This window comes from Cydia fagiglandana, chromosome 4 (assembly GCF_963556715.1).
Source record: "Cydia fagiglandana chromosome 4, ilCydFagi1.1, whole genome shotgun sequence".
Taxonomy (NCBI): Eukaryota; Metazoa; Arthropoda; class Insecta; order Lepidoptera; family Tortricidae; genus Cydia; species Cydia fagiglandana.
The window spans coordinates 8,685,599-8,700,580 of NC_085935.1; the positions used below are offsets into that span (position 1 = coordinate 8,685,599).

Sequence of the window (14,982 nt, forward strand, 5' to 3'; positions counted from 1 at the left end):
GGACCAAAAGCTTTATTCGATGCGGGCTAAAACTATATTTAAAGGTTAGGTTAGTAGGTAGTATATAATAACCTAGTCATAAACATAAAATCTCATTTTTAATACAGTTGCTCAAAAAGTGCTACTTTAGGTACGTGGCTGTTTAGCGTTCGCAAAGTTGTTTTTTGCGAACTAGTGCTTTTTATTTTTCCAGCTTTTTTAAATTGAATTCTGACCGTAAGTAATCGATACGTTCACACCAAAGAGTTTGGATGTTTAAAAACTTTATATATTTTTATTTTGCCATTAGACATTTATTACATACAAAAGTATTGTTACATGATATAAAGTAAATATTTATTTGTTATTATATAACGTTGTAAAATACGATATTTCACTACAAAACTTTTTTATTATTTGGCTGAATGGAACTATCATTGCCACGTTGGCTGTCACAGAAAACAGAAAAAAATAAAAATTAAAAAGTAAAACCGGCGCCCGCCATTTTCACTTGAAATTTAGTTGTAGGTACTTATCAAAATAATTATCTTAAATTGCAACTGTAAGAGTGTTTTTGTATGAAATGAGTTAATGTGATTAATTTTGGCAATATAAATGTACGCTGAACGTAGTTTATAGTGCTGGATATACAATATCATTCAAGTTTAAGGGAAAATTCGTAACTGTAAGTGTTACCAATATTTGTGATATTGTGATTTTTTCGCAAATGTATTAAAAAACGGCGTTCAATGTACGTGTGAAAGTGTTATTATTTACTCGTCCCGTGTCTCTTATTCGCCTACGGCTCATAAAAGACTAGACTAGATCTCGGGACTCGTAAATAATAACATATTTTCCACACTTGCATTGAAATGTACTATTAATCATTATACCTTAAATTTGCTTATATGTAGGTATAAGAAAGTAGCATAGGACATATTTATTAACGGATTTCTTTATTTAAATGCGAGAAGACGTCCCTCTTTGTGTTCATAAGTTCATAACCCATGCGGGAAGCAACGCAAGTTCACGGCGAGCGATATCCCCGGTACAAAGTCGCCAGCAGGTGAACCAGGGCGGGGGAGATTTATAGGCGGCCCCGCACGAACTACATATTGTTCACGCCATCTCCTAACAGGATATCTGCACCTCTAGCACATCTTGCCGCGATAGGCGCGAGAAGAGACAGATCGGCGCGACTTGGCGGCTTGTCGCGTAGGTGTCATACTTTTATAATACGGTAAATGTCTAAATTGGGCCATGTGCTGTCAAACACAGTTTTTGATAAATAGAAAGATTTTAAACATGAAAGTATCTTTGTAAATATAGTTTAATAACACATATCTCATACACATTATGAAAATCAAATCGAAATATAAAATATCGAATTATAATAATGTTTTTTTAACCAGAAAACCGTGTAGTGTCAATTCAACATTAAATGTGTATTTTGAATAGGTAACTATTTATTAATAGGTAGGTACGTACTATGACCATAGTGTCCGATTGAAAATATGTCTGTTTCTTGGTGAATTTCTATTATTATGTCAATTTATCAGTTATTACCTATAATATGTATCCTGCTACAGCAAAATATAAATCACCGTGTCCATAATTGGACAGTTTGAATTGTTGAAAGTTCCATCGTGTAACGAGCCGTGAGCGCGGTGCAGCGGGCGGAGGGCGGGCCTCTCGCCAAGTGAAATTAAATTATTAGCCGCGAAGCGAGACCTCTCACCCACCAGCCAATTCAACTCAAGTAATAGCCCCTCCAGTTCCTTCCACAAAATGGAGCCACGAGTAACTCAATTCCTTGATGACGGCTTCTTACTTCAGAATAACAAAGTGCTCAGTTCACCTACCTCGCCGTTAGAACAAAAAAGATAAGCCAAGTGGCTGAGGGATATAATTTTTACGGAATATATTTTCATACACATAATAGGATACCTAAAATACATAATTTTATTTAAGTACATGATTTACCTACATGGGTTGTATTTTAAATATGTTGACAGGGTTTGCACTAAAAGAAATAAGCAGGAACATACACGCAAGAGCTATGAAAACAATGAATGAACAATTAAACAGTTTATCAACGCGAAGATTATCCCGAAGTTAAATGAATTATCCTGTCATTTCATTGGATGCAATTAGATGCCATTGTTATGTTTACTGCAATTTGTATTTTCATCAAAATCATCTTTATTTGCATTCATATTACTGAAATCTAAATACATTTTAAAAGAGTCTTAGTTGAGGTACAATTGTGAGATCGCGCCAGCAATAAAAAGATTAGCCGCACTCCGGACGGCACCCAGCTTCACGCCATTTTAGTACGCTTTTCACTTCCCTTCTATTTCCAACGGATTTCTGATTTTGACCAAACGGCTCCATGAAGCGACTCGCGCAAATGGGCTGTGACGGACTCGAGCGCAATAACTTTGTGAATTACTGATTATTGTCGGTATTTTATGGTTGCTGACGCCGATCAAAGTTACACTCAAGTCGGTTTTTCTAAAATAAATATCGAAAACCTGATTCTTTCAAATCTGGACGTTCTGGGGCACATTTTACTCAGAATCGACAGTAGGTATTCTCCATCGCACCATTAAAAAAAGATGTCCCAAAATGTTCATTGCATTAGTAGATGTTTTAGTATGAAAAAAAATTGCACTTGTATGTGCGTGACGTAGTGGAACGTACAATTATGCATACAAATTTTTGGGACATTTTATTTTGTCATCAGAATTGAATATGCTAGTGATTCTGAGTTGAAGGAACCCAAAAACACCGGGATCTGTGAGAATCAGGTTTTCGATAGGTATTTACATATTTTAGAATACGCCCCGGTGTTTCAATAGCGGCACAGATGTAGGTAAATGTTTTATAGTAAACCCGAGCATGTTGCAGCTGTAGGTACTCGATAGAGACGGTGAGATGTGATGTGGTATAGATTTGTTTTGAGTAACAGACTTGAATCGGTTTTATTTTCAGGTGCTACGCTTTTACCCCCGGTATCCAAGTATTCCCGGTGCCTCTGTTGCGAAAATACGATAACGTGTCGTGACTTAGTACCTACTGAATGAACTCAAGTTGAGATAATTTGTACTCATAGAATTAAATACTGAATACTAAATAAGCGCTTAAGTATTTAAGTTTGTAAAATGCATAATGCGTAGCTACGATTCAGTCCATAAATTCAATGTAGGTACCTACTTAACAAAATGGTTTTCACCTCAGCAGCTCGAACAAGGGTACTTTGCTTCTTAAAAACAGTGAGCAAAATGCGATTTTGCTCACTCATTTTGTCTCACTCAGTGAGCAAAATGCGATTTTGCTCACTGAGTGAGACAAAATGACTCAGTGAGCAAAATCGCATTTTGCTCACTGAGTGAGACAAAATGTCATTCAAGTGACCTTTATAGTCAAATGTCATTTCAACATGCGGGATCTAATACAAGTTCGATATACTTGGGTTCTATTATCTCTGTCCCTCTAAGTATGTTCTCACTGCTTAGGGTGAAAAATTTTGTGTACTACACGAGATCAAAGTTATTTACATCTCGTGCGCTTTTGAATCCTTTACTACGCTCAAGATTCTAAATTAGATTCACTCGCTACGCTCGTGAATCTACTATAGAATCTTTCGCTTGCACGGGACTCAAAATAAGCACTCGAAGAAATATCAAACTTTGATCTCTTGTTGTACAAATAACTATAGTTGTCGAGCAGACCCCAGGCTCCCATGAGCCGTGGCAAAATGCCGGGATAACGCCAGGAAGAAGACTTAACAAAATAGCAAACAAATATTATTCCAGCATCGTTAATGCAGTTGTAGCAACGTGATAAATTATAATGTAAATGGAAGAATCGTATAACTTAAGTGTTTTCTTACTAAAGTAAAAAGCATTAAAAGTGATAAAGTCGTAAATCTTTACTATAGTGCTTCCGTAGGCTATTTAAACATTGGCACTAAGCCAGAGCTAACTTAATTAATGTAGGTACCACTGTTGAAACATAATAATTGTAAAATCAATTAAGATGTGGAACTTACTGTAACTTATGTTTAAAATGTTATACGATTTGTATTCCAATTGGAAATTAATACAAATTTTATATCAAAATTATTTATTTTATTTTTATTTTATTTATTTAAGGTTTACCAACAGATACAACACCACAGAAATTACAGATAAAAGCCATAAGTATATCAGTGATGGTCGATATCCTTCTGTAAACATTTACTCACTATTTATACAGCGACCTCAATGAACTTTTGCATTTTAATGGACATTTTATTCGGGCAATAAAACGGAACATTTTTATATTTAACGGCAGCATCCGAAGCTTCGTAATAAACTATAGCATCTTCCAACGGAACATTAAGACGAAATAATTTCCTTGCGTCATAAACCAATCCTTAAAAAAATACATCTCGTAAGCTGTAAATTTAAATCAAGTCTAAGCACATTTCGCATCTTGAGTTTTATTAGTAAGTAACAACGGTGGTTAAGATTCATCTAATACAGAATTTACACGAATAAATAAATAAAATATGTTTTAATTTTCAATAATACTCGTTACAACTAGTATGACTATATATTGTCGCATATAAAATTACCTATAGATTAGTATGAATTAAAAACAGTCAGTTAATTTATTTTTAATACAGTTGCTCAAAAAGTGCTACTTTACGTAGCTGTTTAGCGTGCGGAAAGTTGGTTATCTCGAACTAGTGCTTTTTACTTTTCCAATTTTTTTAAATTTATACTTGTTCCAATTCACGACTACTTATTGATGAGTGTTAATATTAGTTTCCTTTAAACGTACGAAAAATATTACATATTTCATATTTAATTACTTACCTCTTCATCATTATAACACGTTTATTTTTTAATATTCAATATTGATAATTCCGTTCTTAATAAGTTGACTGAATGGAACGGAATAGCTGCCAAACGCCCATAGATATAATATACTTAAAGACGACGTCTAACCGAGCTGTCACTGTTACCACTTTTGTTTAGTGTACGATTAACAATGTTTTTCTTATTTTTTCGCAACTGTATTAAAAAACGTCGTTCGATACACGTGCGGAAATGTCATTCTTCACTCGTCCCGAGTCTTGCCACTCGCCTGCGGCTCGTGGCAAGATATCTCGGTACTCGTGAAGTAATGACATACCTTCCGCACTAGCATCGAAATGTACTATTTTATGTGTACGTCATAAAACACTGGAATGTCGCGAATAAGAGCGCGTTCACACAGCACTTCACGATCTCACGTTTTTGTCTATCGAACAAGACATCTGATATCATACAGAAGTATGAGAACATAACAGCTACTCCTTCTTCTACTTGGGAAATAAATAGGCACAATAGGTATTTCAAATTTATTATACGCGAAATAGTTAATCCGTATTTTTTTAGGTAAAATTACTAATACACTATAATTTTAAATATTATTTTGAAACAGTAGCATTTCAAACTTTCATCAGTTTTTGTCTTCAAGAACATGTTTTCTTATTACCCAAAGTATTCAATATTTATACCATTTCTGATAAGGAGAAGATCGTGATCAAAAATGTGAACCACGATATCCACACAGTCTTACAAGGAGGAAATAAGCTGCTGGAGACTTTAGCAATATAAAAAATACGTAGGTCACTCGATAAGTTTTGAGATACAGAAAAACTATTCAAGATATTAGCACTATTTATATTAATTTTTTTCAAAATACTCTCTATCAGTCTATATTCAAAGTTCCATTCATCTAAACCAACTTTGAAAACATTTTTGCCAGTCTTGATCCGATAAGGCAGAAATCGCAACTTCATCAGTTTGTTAGAGCAAACGCGGGATCTAACGACAACAGAGCTTCCTCACTCCAAGATATTGATGTAGGATTATATTAACGCCCCCCGAATTGACCGCTAGGATCTTCTCTATGTCCTTGTATGTTATTCGTGGATCTTCTCGCACCAACATTTCAGTAGTCCACACGTTTTCTGCAGTTACTGCTGTTTGCGGGCGACCACTTCGGTGGTCATCTTCGAGGCTGGTTTTACCCCTTTTGAATTCGTTGAACAATCTAAAAAACGGTTGCCCGTGAAGGAGCAGACTCTCCTAACGCTGACTGCAATCGTTGGAAACACAATTGTTCAAATAAACCAAATTTAAAATCATAAAATATCATAGCACGCAAATGTTCGGGGTTAAGCTCCATCGTTTCAAAGAAAAAACGCGGGAACCGTTTTTAGTGCCATGCATTATGGGAAACGGTCGCAGAGATAGTTCAGAACCGGAAACCGCTACCAACTTTTAGTATGTTGTTGGGCATGGCATTGGGTCTCCAAAACTGCCGGGAGACGGCGGCGCCGGCCATCTACTTCAGCGGAATGACGTCATCAAAATGACTCCCGCTTCGTTGCGAATATTGCATACTGCACCCAAATTATGCATAGCACATACACGTGTGGGGTATTAAATGAAAGCCAATTAAATAAACTATATTTTATTCATACAAAGTGTATCAAAATGTGCAACAGTTTAAGAAAAATTTACAAAATAATAAAAATTACGTAAAATAATATTCGATTATTTGGGTTTTGCAACCAAACCAAAAGTCGGACGATAAAGCAATGTACTACAACATTAAAGATGACGTCTCAAGCCATACACTGATATCAATAAAATCAAAATTGAACCAAATATGTGGAAATTATGCATCAAAATGTAGATATTTGCCCATACAAATGCATAAAAGTTAAAAAAATCAAAATTGGTCATTTTCAGGATAATCCGCATAAGCTTCTAGTATGATATTAGAAATATGACCTGGATTCTAAAACTGCCGGGAGACCATCTCTGTTGTTCCTCAGTTACAAATAATGACGTCATATAAATAATCACTGCCGAATTTCGTAAAATGTAAATTATAGCTATACCACGAGTCTCACATACACGTGAGTTACATGTAATGAAAGGTTATTAAATGTATTATGATTCACTTAAACAGTGTTTGTAAAAAGATGTACGGTTTCAGAGCTAGAAACAACGAAATACCACTTTTTATGGAAAAACTAGATATGTATCAATTTTATAGCTAAACTAAAACCGTCAAAAAATTTTTGCGTATAATATTTGAAAAACTAGTTATTCAACTATATATCACAATTTAAATTTTACATTTCCGACAAAAACTGTGGTAGGTGTGGAAAAAAAACTAAAGCGCCCCAACAATTCTACCTTAATGCGCTCATATTATCCAAGGAATAGTTCTATTTATCGAGTATTAAATGAATGAACATTACATAAAATACATGAAAACGACATTTTCGAATGGAACCATAATTAAAAAAATAATAATTTACTTGATAAGTAAGCAATATACTGTTTCTTTAGGTACCTAATCTCCTCCTTTCAAAGTCGGTTAAAATGTAGCTTTTGTGACCTGGGCTACAAAAACAAATAAATTGACACCTCATTTATCAAAATCAGTTCAGTTGTTTCATGTAAAAAATACATAATTACATACGTAGATAGCAGCTCCTGCTGTAGTCGCGGTAAATATTAATATGAAATAGACTCTTATTGTCATGGCCTAACGCTACATTATTAGAGAAATGTAAAGTTACATGACAGTAAGTAGGTACATGCCTAATACAAAATGCCTTATGGAGGTAAATGCCATATCAGTTCACTTAATGCGATACATAATTATATATTTAAGCCTCGATTAGCCTCGTACATACATACATCACTGGCTCAGTGACCCAAAGCAAAGAGGATCTTGGCCTCTGGCACAAAAGAGCGTCACTCTGACCTATTCTGGGTAAGTTGGGTATTCTTATAAAAGTGGAATCTTGATTGGTGCAAGGGTTTCAAGGCTGAGCTGAGAAGGCTGGCCGAATTTTCCCTCTGATCCTCCGAAATACAGGTCACCCCTCTGATCATTCGAAGCCTCCATAAGGCATCTTGCTAACTCATCGAGGCGACGCCCGCTAGGCCTGCTAACATCTACGGCCTGAGGGTTTCAACGTTAGATGCCAAGTCACGCCAGGCCATAATAGTAAAAGTCTAATTATTGAATTTTAATTTTTTGTCCGACTACGGCAGAATTTGCTATCTATGCGTGCATGTGTAGGTACTGTTTGCATGAAACTACTGAACTGATTTTGATAAATTAGGTGTCAATTTATTTGTCTTTTTAGCCCAGGTCACAAAACTACATTTTAACCGACTTTGAAAGGAGGAGATTTAAATAAAACAGTATATTGCTTACTTATCAAGTAAATTATTATTTTTTTAATTATGGTTCCATTCGAAAATGTCGTTTTCATGTATTTTATGTAATGTTCATTCATTTAATACTCGATAAATAGAACTATTCCTTGCATAATATGAGCGCATTAAGGTAGAATTGTTGGGGCGCTTTAGTTTTTTTTCCACACCTTCCACAGTTTTTGTCGGAAATGTAAAATTTAAATTGTGATATATAGTTGAATAACTAGTTTTTCAAATATTATATGCAAAAAATTTTTGACGGTTTTAGTTTAGCTATAAAATTGATACATATCTAGTTTTTCCATAAAAAGTGGTATTTCGTTGTTTCTAGCTCTGAAACCGTACATTTTTTTTACAAACAATGTTTTAGTGAATCATAATACATTTAATAACCTTTCATTACATGTAACTCACGTGTATGTGAGACTCGTGGTATAGCTATAATTTACATTTTACGAAATTCGGCAGTGATTATTTATATGACGTCATTATTTGTAACTGAGGAACAACAGAGATGGTCTCCCGGCAGTTTTAGAATCCAGGTCATATTGCTAATAACATACTAGAAGCTTATGCGGATTATCCTGAAAATGACCAATTTTGATTTTTTTAACTTTTATGCATTTGTATGGGCAAATATCTACATTTTGATGCATAATTTCCACATATTTGGTTCAATTTTGATTTTATTGATATCAGTGTATGGCTTGAGACGTCATCTTTAATGTTGTAGTACATTGCTTTATCGTCCGACTTTTGGTTTGGTTGCAAAATCCAAATAATCGAATATTTTTTTACGTAATTTTTATTATTTTGTAAATTTTTCTTAAACTGTTGCACATTTTGATACACTTTGTATGAATAAAATATAGTTTATTTAATTGGCTTTCATTTAATACCCCACACGTGTATGTGCTATGCATAATTTGGGTGCAGTATGCAATATTCGCAACGAAGCGGGAGTCATTTTGATGACGTCATTCCGCTGAAGTAGATGGTCGGCGCCGCCGTCTCCCGGCAGTTTTGGAGACCCAATGCTATGCCCAACAACATACTAAAAGTTGGTAGCGGTTTCCGGCTCTGAACTATATTCCCATAAGGCATATGACTATTTGGAAAAATGACTGTAACATATTCATTTTTTAAATTGGAGCGAATCGGCAACTTGAGTTCTATTTTTAAATAAATTTGCTTTTTAAAAACATATAATTCAGGTGCGTTTCATTTTCGAATTTCGAGCATCTCAAAACTTATCGAGTGACCTACGTAACATTAGACAGAATCACATTTTCCACATTTACTTGCCTTGGTATCGTATACACTCTGTGTCGGGCAGTGAGAAACCGCCCTAACGCGGGCCCTACCCTAGGCTCTACCAATTGAATTAGACCCTGGCGCGCAGCCAACGGGCACTAAACTCCAGTATGTTGACAACACACATTGACAAGGGCCAATATTTCAAGCGCTGTTATAAAAACAATGGCCACTAAGTGGCCTTATTCATAACAAATGGGCGCGCATTTCTATGTCACTTCTTACATGGACGCCATCTATTGCGAACATACGAAATACTTATAGGTATACCGGGTGTGGCCTGTAACACGAGCAAATAATTAAAACATAGATTGTACTCCTCAAACGGTGACACTTTTGTTCAACAACTTTTAAAAATTATGAAGTATTTAGACTCCCTATTTTTCATAGAAAATAAATATTATCTTCAATGGACGCCATCGCCACGCCATATCATTGTGATTGACGTTGCTTATCACGCCTTAAACAAAACAAAATTCGCAATACATTGCGTCTTAGAATAAACTTTAACGTGTATTAAAAATCAAACAACAAGGTATTTTTAAAAGTCGCTGTCAAATGTTGGTCAGTATGAGGAGTACAGCCTACAATTTAATTTTTTGCTCATATTACAGGCCACACCCGGTATATGTATCGTGACAAAAAATTAACGCTTAGTTAAGTTTTTTTAAGTGTTTTTGAGTAGAAAATAAGCAATCACCGCTACGAAGAAAATTGAGAGTAAATATTTAAACTTCTCCCTCCACTTAGTAAGTTTCGACGAGCTACCGACTACCGTTGATCAGAAGCCCTATCAATCATTTTCCCACTTTAGATTCTTATGTAGTTCTACGCTGCATACATATTTAGTTTATCTGCATTGCAGCTGAGTGGCTAATTCCCGGGAGCACCCGGTCGTCCGGGCAATAAAGGCGGCGTAAAACAGCTACAAAGCCGAAAGCAAATGTACGAGGAAGACACATGGCTAATGCCTAATTGACCGCACCCGACGTCCTCTCGCCCCTCTACATACAACCTCGCAGCTCGAACATTAGTCAAATCTATATAAAATATAAACTAAACTAAATTAGGCACGCTCTAAAGGACAAGTAATAAGTTTAATTACATACTTAATAATAATATCACATAAAAGTTACTAAGAGAATATAACAATAAAGGCACTTTCAATTTGAAATGCGGGGTGATTGAATAACAGTGCTAAATTAAATACTTAAATCTTTACTCTAGGCCCACCGCAAATTGTCGCCTCTCGAAATTATTTCAACGGAGGCAACATTTGCGGCTCAGATAAAAATCTGTAAAAGCCCTATCGCTGCGTTCCCCAGCCGCGAACTACAATTAACGCTCTCTGGTCTACTTGGGCTCCTAAAAATGGAAAATAAATGTCAGCAGAATTCTTGCCAAATGGTCCCGATTTTCTTTTGTCGCCATCCAGCCTACGGACATAACTATTGCCCAAACGGTGCATAAAATTTGATACTATCGTTCAATGGCAGCTTTTATTGATTTCAAATTTATAATCTGTTCGTTGAAATATTACGGCCGGTCTGAATATTCTTGCAATAAAAATGGCTATTTAAAAAATAGCTTCGGGAGAGCAGTTGGAATAAGTTTTCCGGAGTCGTAAAGTTCGCCTGGAGCGAATATATAAACTGATGTGGTGTGTGCCGGCGTTGGCGGCGCTCCAACGCTACTCTATCGCATCGGCACCGCTCGTCTACTCCCGCTATTAACAAATTATTCGTTGGTCTACTTAAAACAAACTTCTAACAGTTATAATATAAGGATCTTAGTAAAAGGTATCTCATATGAAGTTATAACCTATTTACTTCGCAGTCGCAACTTTTCTTGCCATCTATATTAATTTATCTTAATTACCTACCTACCTAGCAGTGGCGGCGCGTGTAGATTGTTCGTAGGCAAGCCGTAGCTGAGTTGCCTTTCCTTTTCTTCATAAGTTTAAAGAAAATGGCCCACGAGCCTGAATATCAGACAAGCCGATGGGAATCGAATTCTATGGAAGCTCCGCCACTGCTACCTAGTTACCTACCTACCTAGCTACCTGCTTACCTACAAATCTACCAGAATTTATGTTTGTAAACAGAGCACGAAAGCCAATTTCAGTACAAATCCTTGGTTGAGTAAACGTTCAAGTTTAACAACTTTGCCTTTTCTCCGCGCATTAGAGTGGTCGAATATGTTACAGAACTAACGTTACGTATTCCTATAGGTACCTATACCTACTTAAACCAAGAGTACGAGTAGTCGAATAAGTATTTCATGCACTTATTGTATACATTTTCGGGAACCTGTATTTCGCTCTTTGCGTCGTCGATAATAGGTATATTTTTTGATAAAATGGCGATCTAGATTTATCGTACCTTTGATTAAAAATTGTTAGGAGAAGAAATATGATTGTATTACATTTAAATAAAGGATGACTCACGCTAGACCGGGCCGTGTCCGAGCCGAAGCGTCCGAGATGTCATTTTCTATGAGGGCTGATCGATGATCACGTGGTCCTTTCCATAGAAAACGAAGCTCCGGACACTCCGGCTCGACCACGGCTCGGTCTAACGTGAGTTATCCTTTAACACGAAAAACGCTTGATCTCGTCTAAACTCAATCTCAACATATATATAGCTGTATTACGTAGCACGTACGTATGCATGCACAAAACACGGAGCATGGTCGGTTTCGCGGTTTATTCTTTTTGCGTGGGTTTGTTCAGTTTTCGGTAACAGAAGTTAAAAGTTGGTTTACACTCAGTGCTTTGGGGAAAAAAGGCAAAGCGATTATCTCGCAGTGTTTGCTGCTTCCAAGTTTGAGCAGAAGCTTGCTATGTGAAGTTTTTAAATCAAATCTTTTTAGTTTTCTTAACAAGTAGCCGGGTGTTGCACAAAGCCTTTAACTTGCTACATAATAGGGGATAGGTATCATATCTAAGAATATATGTACTTATACATATGTTGTTTGGAAAGTTTTTAATATTCCCTAATATGACTTCAGGAAAATCATTTAGCCAGTAACACATAAATATGTAATAATATTGTGGGAACACGATCATTATAATTTGTAGTGATATCTTATAACAAAGATTTGTTTTTTCGGTAGGTACCTACCATTAAAAGGAACGGATTTCATCCATACCAAACGCTTCAGTGTTTAATGTAGAAGTGATAATAAATACAAGGAATTTAACTAAGCGTCGGTTGCACTAAACTGTTCGTATCGTTAAAGAGTTCGCAAAATTTATATGTAGTTATGGAAAGTTTCATAGTAAAGCGCCGGGGGCCGGGGTGCGCTGGCTGACGTTGATCAGTCTGTAGTGTGGTTGGTGCCATTGGCCCTAAATTAAGTATTTTTGTTTGTTTCAGTGATGGAGCGTAGCGCTGTAAGCAGACAGGTGCACAGAGCAGGCACCGCAGTGCGCGCTCGAAGCGCGAGGTGCGGCGCGGGCGCGGTCGAGTAGCGCGGCGCGGTGGCGGGTGCGCGCGCGGCGGGGGGCGCGGGGGCGGCGCATGCACGCCACCGGCCACACGGACCGCTCGGGCGGCGGCGGCGGCGGCGGCTCTTGGCGCTTGCCGCCCGACGAGACCCTACAGGTCGCCGACCCCAAGTCAGCCAAGGAAGAGGTAACCCCTACTCCGTAACCGTACCCACAGAATAAATAATAGTACTAGGTACGGAAGACTCACTCTCTAACAAAACGCGTCTGTTACGATCAGGACACATATGTCCGCTAGGTGGCGACAGCGCCACGCGCGGCTTAAGGTAGCCACTGACGAGCCTTCCAATAATCCAAATAGCGTGGCTGCAATCCAAAATCGGTCCGTGAATGTGAAAAACGTACAATGTTTAATATTTAGGATGCCGTCCATTTGGATGAATACATTGAAACGGCATCCATTTGGAAGGCTCGTCAGTGGCCTGCTTTATGGCTAGCCACCAAAATTGGTGTGGAACGGATGTACTTTTAGCTACCTGTAGCAAAGCGACGAAATCGCGGAGTGAGCCACGCCTGCCGTACCGTAAAGTACAGTTAGCAGAGTGGTAAAAGGTACGGCTTCCAACGTACAATTTATGTCGACGACGTGATAAATACGTTCACTAACATTTAGACGCTATGCTACGCCGTAGCCCGTAGCCGCGTAGGTAGAAGTAAATTATTAGATGTATACTCAATTAACGACAGATATGCGTTATAATTTCGTATTTTTTTTCTTTCAGGAATTATACCCAGGAGATGGCCACAATTGGAAAAGCATCATATTTTCTTTGATGGTCATCAGTTGTGTAATAGCTGGCATCGTTACAGCGATTTATTTACTAGGGTGAGTATTTTACTTCTGATACATTGTACAAACATATTACATATACCTTCCACAGGGTTCGGACCTGGGTGATCTAGCCTAATATACATATACATATTCGGCTAGATCACCCACATCATGTTATATATATGTATTTTTTGTTTTAGGTATTAGTTTTAGTTTTGTAGGTAGTTTTAATTTTAGGCTACTTTTTATTCTAAGTTTGTTTTTAAGTATGTTTATGGTTTTAAAAAATAAAAAAGTAAATAATTATAAAAAAATGTACATATATTTTAATATTTTAATCGAATACTGCTACTCGTTACTCGTATCTGCCAAACATTTACTTCGTAAAAGTTTTAAAGCGGATTAGGTAGGTATTAATGTTAACTTAAAGTTCGGTTTTCGTAATTAAAGATTACTTTTATGCTGGTTTCAACTACGAGTAGCCCGAAATAAAAAAAAATCCATTAGATACCTTATGCATAGCAAGTAAAGTTAGTTCTGGTCACAACTCACAAATGTCCTGTTCCAGGTATGTGGACGAGTTATTATACTGGTCGGGTCGTCGTATGCGACTGGAGCAGTTCCTGCGGGGCGACCTGACCGGGGAGCGGCTGCCCACCACCTGGGTCAACTCCCACCAGCTGGTGTACCAGGCGGACGACGGCGGGTTACTGGCGCTCGACACCTTCAACAACACGCTGTCTGTCCTCGTCACCAACCACACACTAGTCAGTTTTTATTCATAATTTTCTTCTGTCATTCTCATCCTCAAGTAACCCTGCCAATCGACCCGTCAGACAATAAGCTGCCCACTTTGCGTCATCTTGAAGACTCATAGCTTTGCTGTCTAATCTTTCTCAACACCATTCTGTTTAACTTTGGCAGAAATGCTGTATTCTTATAAAGCTTTTAAGTTTTCTTTTATATGTTCGTCTTAATGATACTCTCAATACAGAAACGAAGTCGCTTTGATATGTTAAAGCGGTATTCGGTATTTCCAATTAACTTGTTTCACTGTACGTAGTATAAAAGACAATTTATCCTTAAGTGCTTTTAACTCAACAAAACATTTACGTAGCGGTGGG

At 37.1% G+C, this 14,982-nt stretch overlaps 2 protein-coding genes across 4 annotated transcripts in view; both read left to right on the forward strand.

Moving 5' to 3' along the window:
- LOC134663596 (venom dipeptidyl peptidase 4-like) overlaps positions 1-14,982 on the forward strand; it is a 163,976-nt gene that overhangs the window by 119,789 nt on the left and 29,205 nt on the right. The window lies entirely within an intron of this gene.
- LOC134663595 (inactive dipeptidyl peptidase 10) overlaps positions 1-14,982 on the forward strand; it is a 106,837-nt gene that overhangs the window by 76,721 nt on the left and 15,134 nt on the right. For all 3 annotated transcript variants that reach the window (XM_063520006.1, XM_063520004.1, XM_063520005.1), the window contains exons 3-5: positions 12,956-13,213; positions 13,809-13,912; positions 14,427-14,625. In XM_063520006.1, the coding sequence (XP_063376076.1) occupies positions 13,100-13,213; positions 13,809-13,912; positions 14,427-14,625 (417 nt within the window). In that variant the 5' untranslated portion in view covers positions 12,956-13,099. The remainder of the gene's footprint in view (positions 1-12,955; positions 13,214-13,808; positions 13,913-14,426; positions 14,626-14,982) is intronic.